An 8,457-nucleotide genomic window follows, 5' to 3' on the forward strand; every position below is an offset into this window, starting at 1 on the left:
AAAACAAAGAAATAATAGAAAAATGGTTTGAGCAAATTTCTCCCAACAAGAATGTCTAAAGTTTGCTTGCAAAGAGCTCGACTCTGGTTAACCACAGCAATCAAATGATGTGCTTGTTTTTGGGCTCCAGATTTCTAGTATTATGGAAGATCAGCAAAGCCTGGCCCACTCTGAATGTTGACTTTGCAAGATTTTTTACTTGCAGCATACAAGAATAACTACTAAAGCCCAGCTCCCCTACAGGCGGAGATCTTTCAATAATGCAGCAGGTATCTCACAGATATTTATCCTCCAGGCTACAAAAAAGTCAACATTCTGTCTCCAGAACCTGGAAATCCAAAGAGACCCTTTCATTTTACTGTAACTCACTGAGAAATACAGCCTGTCATCCTGTACCTCCATCTAAAGATTCACATAAAGTAAAAACAATACTTCAAGCAAACATTTGCTTGTAATTTACTTATAATAAGCTTTAAGACGCCACACTGCTGGAGGAGTCTTGTGGTCACAATGATGCACAAAACAGCAGCGTTGGTCAAAAGTGAACCGACAACAAACAACTTCCCTTCAAATCATCCCAAATCCACACAATAATACTCAAAGATCTTCACCTTTCCAGATGTTTGAGTTGTTCTCCTTCTGTGTTCTCAGTCTGTCTGTGGGAACCACCGGACCCACAATTAGGCCCTTAAAGGCTGATAAAGCCAAATGGCGACACCTGCTGGTCAGCCCTGTGCATTGCAGTGAGTTCAGTTAAAAGATGAATTCAATGGTATATACAATCCATAATTCATATAACGTTTATTAGGCATGATCTAATTACTGTCTAATCTATTTCATATCTAAGTTTTTAAAGGTTTAGCTCGAGCTTTTTGACAAACCTGTTTTTTATGATAAATACAGCAGATAAAAGTCTTAACAAAAGTTAGCTCTTCATTTTGCCTAACCTTCCCCATTTTCCCCAGTTCCCAGAGATTATCAGTTAGGTTTTCTATTGTTGATTGTCATTTATGCTTAGAAATACCTACTTATATATGCTTAGAGTTTTATAATTAGTTTTAGATTGGTAGAGGTTTGATCCTGGGAGCATGGGAGAGGTCGTACCTTCTCTTATTGTTTTATGGTAGGATAAACGTAGCTCTATCTGTTTTAGTCTAAGTGCCTTTTGTTTAGATGAACTGCTGGACTTCCAGACCAGCAGGTTTAGGGAAGTCATTTATGGGGTCACACTCTGACCACACACACACACAAAGGCAAGGTACTCTTTGTGTGTATGTATACGTCGTATGTTAATGAACCTATGTATATTCATGTAACCTCAATAAAAGAGCAGTGTTACGGGGAGCGGACGAGAGCAACTGGGGTCAAGCGAAGGAACAGCGTTTGTCCGGTTCTCTCCCGTGCACGAGAAACATGAAGAACTTTGCCTACTCGTGTATTGCTTTGCTGTGTAATTATATTGTCTTCAACGTTCCAGCGAATGGGTTTAAGCTACAAACCTATCATTATCAGTATAATGATGTAATCAGCTGGTAAGACGGGTGAGAGCGGTGAGTAAGAGGAGCACAGAAGCATTAAGAGGAGGAGAGACACATTAAACATAACCTCCTCCTTACCTGGATAAGTGGTGCAGTCCACACAGGTGAGGCTTTAAGTACAAGGACTGTGTGGTTTTACTTTAGTTTCTTTTATTGGTAGCATTTTACAACATCCCACCATTAAGCATTAGTAAGGTATGAGCTAATGTTTCGTTCATATCAGTATGTCATTTATCAACACACACGTGTTACTGTTGCACCACACACAGCTATCACTGCTGGTAATGATCATTAAAATATATCTGGATTTATAAATGACATACTGAGGAGGAGTAGTGATATATAAATGACGAATTAAGCACTTACTAATACTTTACTAATAGTGTGACATCATTAAGTGCTACTTTTTATGTGTTTAAATTCTTGAGGGGTTTGTTTCCCCTTATTTCATTAAGTTAATAAATGCCAATAATCAACATCCCTACAAAACACAGTAGCATGGATAATGGAAGCAGTGGGAGTTGTACCATTATAATCACAAATGACAGCGAAACATTGACCAAGTTCTTTAATTGGACCCTACAAACCTTATAAAAAGCCAAGGAGCTCAAATTGAAAGTTTTAACAGCATAAAAAACCAAGAACAGTCCAGAAGGGCGAAACAAGGGGAACCGAACAAACGGGACACTTTTAAAGTGCATATCGTTTGGTCAACATTAACCAATCACAGATGACTTCACACTCTGGCCGAACCAATAACAAACAATAAATTAAGAATTCTCGTGCTCCACCCACCCAGAGACACCACCTTTGAATTAGGAATACTGTATAAAGGAAGTTTTATGAGTGATAAATAAAAGACAGGCTCCTCGGTCACAGTGGAGGGCAGAAAAATTTCTGTTATTACTTCTTATTAATGCTTTATGACTCTTGAATATCAGTATTTATCCAAGCAGTCATAATCACCTTCAGTATTCAAGGTAATGTCAGAACCCACAGAGGTATGTCAATGAAGTGTTACGGTACATTCATCAGCAGGACATATAACTTTACATAATATGGACAAAAACTTGCATTAAAATTACATACATCCTTCAATAATTAAGCCATTCGCAAAGCACTGCTAAAACGAAACAGGTGCTTTGGTAATGTTCAGATAAATAAAAGACTGCAAACCTGAAGACGAAAACAGACATTCTCAGCAAATCGGCCTGAAGCTATATACACAGAGACACACAGAGACGCCTCGCTACGCTTAAACACAGCTTTGATGACAAACTGGAGACGCTACCGCACGACAGCCTGGTGCAGCGTTCGCACTCGTGCATGCAGAGGCCCGAGCGTGGGACGTGCCGTTTAGCTCGGGATATCCGCACTGGTGTTGCGGTTGTCGTATTTGTGGTGGATGATGAGCAGAACCACACCCAGGAAGAAGCAGATGGAGCCCACGGTGATGTAGGCGATGCCCAGGAAGGGGTTCTTTCCTCCCATCCAGGAGATGGTGCTCAGGATCATCCGCTTGCGACCATCAAAACTGAGTACGGGGTAATCTGATTACATGCGGTTAAAGAGAAATGACAGAGCGCGCGCACACCGATACACCCTTAATCTACTGAGATTCGAGAAACCAGAAAAATGATCTTTTTAAATATCTTTACACTCAATAGACACTTTATTAGGTACGCCTTGCTGTTGTCTTCATGGCACAGTTTCAACAATGTATAAGAGATAAGGACAAACTCCTGTTTCACCACATCCCAAGAGCGTCTCTATTGCTTGAAATCCATTGACTTTGCAGGGCATTTGAGTGCACTGAACTCTTTATCACATTCAAGGAACTAACTTTGTGACATGCGCGTTATCCTGCTGTAAGGGCCAACAGAAGATGGATACACTGTGGCCATAAAGGAATATAAAATAATCTATTTGTGTCCCAGAGTGGATACTTGAGTATATGTAGATGTGTTTAAAATATTTATATCTGCACACCTATTGAATCAAAAGCTTCTCCGTGTGCTAATCAAAGTAAAGACCGTCTGATCTGGAACACAGAGCACAGACTGAGGACTGACATGAGGATGATTAAGATTACTGTTTTGATACAATTATTTTAACCTGTTAACCCTTTAAGACCTACCATAGAACCAAGTCTACCAGAGCTTATATTACATTTTTACATGTTGTGGAGCCATTTTTGGGAGCATTTCAAGTTGCTATACATCAATACAACCATTATAGCCTAAATTTTAATAATATGTCTGCATTAAGTGCATAGTAATTACATAAATTGCAAAAAAGTGCAATAAACTACAAAAAAATTGAAAATCGTTTTTGTTTTTTTAACATATATTTCTAGTTAGAGAAATTTAAGAGGCTTATCCCTCAAAACTGTAAATACAAAAAAGTTGCACAAAATAGTTTCCCACCACAGGAAATTTATTTTGAGTGTCTTCATAGTTTTATTTTTGAAATACACCAATTTTTATACACTGCAGGAAAAACGAAAATAAATATTATGATGCAACTTTGCAAAAAAGCAGCATATGCATCAAAATAAAACTATTTCCAGCAGTGCAATGTGAGTCCTAAGCATCCCAGAAACGACACAGAAAGTCATAAAGTCAAACATAACTTTTAAAAACACCAGTATAGGCTCATGAGGCCTTGATGGTAAAAAAACTACATTTCCGCGAAAATTACGTCACTTCCGGTTTCGGGCAGGTCATGGCGGACATGCGATAGTTCGCTCTGATGGACGTAGGAAGTGTTATGAACAGCTGATCCGATCGGCAAAGCGTGTTTCTGGAATATTATGTTTTTGTTGCTGCAAGTACTTTTTATGCAGTTTTTGCAAAACTATATGTGGAAGGAAACTGTGACCGAGGACAAGCTGATGGCATAAGATGTAAGTACAACTCCTCCGGTTTCATATGCAGAGCTACCGGGATTTAAAAATAGTTACGCAAAACAGAGCGTGCCCTCTCTGACCGGTTTTAAAGGGTTAAGCTTTATAAGACACAAAACTCACGCTAGCCTGTTCAAAGCAGCATGTCTAACTCTAGTAATGAGATTACTGGAATGTAAAGGATACTGTAGGTGATGTTCAACATATAATTCCCGTTGGGCAGAGTTGGGGTGGTGCCAGACTTCTTCTGGATGATGCGATAGAGCTTCCGAAAGGTGGGCAACGCAGCCGTGCGCATCCACACGATGAAGTCCTCGTTGATAAAGCCGTTGTTATCGGGATCCGACGGGTCCAGCTCGTACACCGGCTTCGCCCAGTTCACCGGCTTCGCCGTGTCTGAGAGAGATGAAGACAAAACCCAGCTGGTCATTGCAGCTCGAGCCTGCGAGCCTACAGTCCTGTGAACTGTGTGCAGATGTCACCTTGGAAAGCTAAAGTCAGGTTGCTGTTTCCGGCAGGATTCCTGAATTTCACATGCTTGTCCGTCCACCACGCGATGCCTTTTTTTACCAGAGGAACTTCAATTTTACTGTTGTTGGAATCGACGTAGTACAGCACCAGAGTGTCTGAAACACACAATCAGTATATTCAGCACAGATATCAGGCTCTACAAAGCTTTAACACAGCAGTTTTAAACTGTAGATAAGACTCCGGTTAAGCTAAACAGCTGAGAGAGGGAAAGTGAAGTTGTTCAACACACTCACCGTTGAAAAGGCTGTTAGCTATGGCCCCACACGGAGCAATGGACACATCTCCGCTCTTACGGTACGGCTCACACTCCTTGCTGGGATCCTGGAAAAAGGACACAATGTTCACCTGATGGAAGAAACATTCACTGGATTCTCTGACTTATCTATAGGCACAAAAAGTCCAGCAGCGTACCGTCAGAGCAGACAGGTCACCGTTCAGCTGTCTGTCATCTCTGGACTTCACATAGCGTCTGTGGTTCTGGTAGAAGTTGGACAAGCCGTAGTACATGAAGACATTGCTCTGTACGAGAGAGAAGACGACATCGCTGATGAATTAGGAATCAGTAACAGGGTCTTACACACAATCTCTATGATCAACATCAGAAATCATCAAAATTAAAAGATTCCCCTTCGGAAAACAGTGATGGAAATTCACTGGTTACTGAGACTGGGAGATAAAACTAAATCCAATGATATCCATGCATAGTTAAAAATAAATAATACATTTGTAAAAGGGTTAACAACATAGAGGGGCTTTGTTTAATGTGGGACATGCGTCTTCTGGCCAGTCTGTGCCTTCATAAAAGGCTGTGGTGCTTGATCAGGTAGTGATGTTTCTCCCACAGCGTTACAGCATCTTTGTTTCAAGCAATCACGCCAGTTTTACAAACTGCTTTTTGTGCGCACCACCACAGCTCACCTGGTTGAGTTAGCAACCCATATACCACAGGCTGGAGTCCTTACTGCAGGGGCCTGGGTTTGAGTCTGCGCAGGTTTATTTGAACCATTTCTCCCTATTTTCTCTGCTGTCTGTTAAATGAGGACTAAAAAGCCCTAAAGTAAATTTTAAATAACTTCATTTTATACCTGTATAAAATGTTTTATACAGGTATTTTATACCTGTATACCTACTCCAACCAGAGACAATAACAGGTGCTGGAAATCTACAAGGAATATAAAAATAACATGGTACAACACAATAGTGCTGCTGCAAAACGACAAGAGAGCAGCACTGCAGAAAACCATTAATCTTGCACATTCATAAACGTTTGTTTTCAGTATGAAGGGAACGCTGGAAATAAAGTCCAGCTCATTTATTTTGTTGCTCAGTGCTGCTGTTCGTTTCTACACAACTCACTTCATCAGGTTTGTTAAACTGAAAGATCACATGACTCCATTTTCTGTTGAACGTGAATAACTTTGTTGACAAAAATACTTCACCTTCAGGTGATTCACTCAGTTCAGGATGCAGTGCACTTAATACAAATACTTCTTCTGCTTCTTAGAAAAGAAGCACGCAAGCATTTTAATTTAAAAAAATGCTATTTTACAAGCCAAATGCAAGCTGTTAAATGAGACGAGTGCAGACGAGCAACTGAGAGCTTTTTATAAATAATCAATAAAGCCTTCTGAAAGCTGCAGAGCATATTTTAAACCTACAACAATCAATAGTAAAGCAGCCTCTAAACAAACCTTGAGTGCTCTTTGTTTGTACTCAAAATAGATCTTAATGGACAATTATTGTTAGGACTGCACGAGCAGCACTCTCCGTCCTGCAGGTAAATGCATGCATTATTCATTGAATTCAAATGCCTGGAAGCTGGTGGGGGATCTGAGCTCACCTCAAACGGCTGGAGCAAAGTGAAGTTGACGGTGCAGACGCAGGGCTCTGTGGTGTTCCAGGTGAAGTTCTTTGCGCAGTTGTAGCACGGGCTGTCACTGCTCACACCAGTGTAGTCGATCTGAAGCAAAGAGGAAGTAAACTGATGTGGAAATGCACTCAGTGCTGTCTATTCAGTGCAGCAACATGACTAGAAGAAGGTACAGACTTGAATCAAATACAGGAACACTTTGTTTAATGCACAGGCAGCAATCACTTATGATCACAGCAGCCATCAAAGACCCACTGTGGGGCAGGAACCCCGGACACATCCTGTGTTTCTTACCTTCTAGTCCAGCTTTGTTTAGACTGTTTTGAAGCCATGTGACAGACACTTTAGAGGCTGTGGTTTGTGGTGATCTATGATCATCCACACTGATATAAGCCGTGATTCTGATCACTTTCTAGCCTCGTTAATATTAAATATGTGGTGCCGGAACTCCCCGTGTCTCTGATGTTTTTACCATCTAATATCGACTTTGATACAAGTGTGTAGCAACCACATTTAAAGGTAACGTCGAATGAATGCGCTTCAAACTGAACTTCAACACTATGTTGTTCATCTTTACACTTAACATTGTTAACATTGGCGTGACGTAAAGAAGCTACGTCACTTATCGAAGAACCGCTTATTCCTGTTTAGTGAGCCTCCTTCAGCAGGTTTACTGTGTGTATAAACGGTGTAGCTACACCGGGCTGTGTAGAAGAACCGAGAAGAAGCCAGAGTCGGTTAAAGGCGGACAGGAGCGCGACTGTACCTGGAACTCTTTGATGTTGTTGGATGTGACAAACAGGCCGATGCCGATGGGGATAAAGATGAGCCCAATGACGAAAAAAGCCGGCAGCACACTGCCTGCTGTGAGGATGGGCTGCCAGGCTGGAAGTCTCTGCTGTTTGAACGCCGTGTTGTCCGGTTTCTTATTTTTCGAAACGCCAGTGCCGCTCGAAGCGCCGGAGTGGTGTCCGTCCTCTTCCTTAGCGTTGTAGCTCGACGCCATCATGGCTGCGGTCAGCTTCGAGTTAAATAATCCTCTCTGACAGACAGCCGAGCTGCTCCGTTAATCCCACACGGCAAGTAAGACACAGAGCGTTTAGGGAAAGAGTAAAACTGTGAGCGAAGTGAACTTTACCCCCAGTCTAATGAAAATATCTGCTCATTGTAGCGCGGACTTCTTGTTTGCCTTCATCTACAGTTCTCTCTCCAGAAGAAGAAGCCGGAAGCTTTCGAACCAATAGCAAGAAGCAGCGTAGTAGTGACATCATCGCAAACACTAGGGTAACGCCCCTTTGTCACTGACAGCTGATAGTACCTGTAGGCGGCTGTGCTCGGGTTTTAACATGAAAGCTCTACATGTTTGACTGTTTTTAACCTTTTTTCTCATTCGCAGAACATTTACACATGTTTTTAAAAGATTTGTATATGTGTCCTTTTTATACGATTGGCCCAGTTAATGTAAAAAAAACAGGGCAAAAAGAATTTAAAGTTTTGAAGTTAAAGCAATATGCCATTCATGTATCACACACAGTAGTTTTACAATATGTTCTTTCATCAGTTCCTCTCGATCCTTCCCCATCTTTAGTGCTGAACCCTGAGGATATTCCAGC

The 8,457-nt window shown here is 41.2% G+C and overlaps 1 protein-coding gene across 2 annotated transcripts; it reads right to left on the reverse strand.

Annotated features, from left to right (window-relative positions):
* Nucleotides 1-2,090: 2,090 nt before the first annotated feature.
* Nucleotides 2,091-8,083, reverse strand: cdc50aa (cell division cycle 50 P4-ATPase accessory subunit Aa). 2 transcript variants are annotated; one of them, XM_087833033.1, is made up of 7 exons: nt 7,611-8,082; nt 6,815-6,934; nt 5,386-5,493; nt 5,208-5,295; nt 4,926-5,069; nt 4,630-4,839; nt 2,091-3,088 (listed from the first exon to the last, which is right to left on the reverse strand). In XM_087833033.1, the coding sequence occupies exons 1-7, from the start codon at nt 7,851-7,853 to the stop codon at nt 2,895-2,897; spliced, it is 1,107 nt and encodes a 368-aa protein (XP_087689159.1). In that variant the 5' UTR covers nt 7,854-8,082; the 3' UTR covers nt 2,091-2,894. The 2 variants fall into 2 exon arrangements, with proteins under 2 accessions (XP_087689159.1, XP_087689160.1); XM_087833034.1 differs by lacking the exon at nt 2,091-3,088 and adding an exon at nt 3,381-3,653 and having other exon boundaries at nt 4,556-4,839; nt 7,611-8,083.
* Nucleotides 8,084-8,457: the final 374 nt, after the last annotated feature.

Source organism: Neolamprologus brichardi, chromosome 19, assembly GCF_056152115.1.
Source record: "Neolamprologus brichardi isolate AB-2024 chromosome 19, ASM5615211v1, whole genome shotgun sequence".
NCBI lineage: Eukaryota > Metazoa > Chordata > Actinopteri > Cichliformes > Cichlidae > Neolamprologus > Neolamprologus brichardi.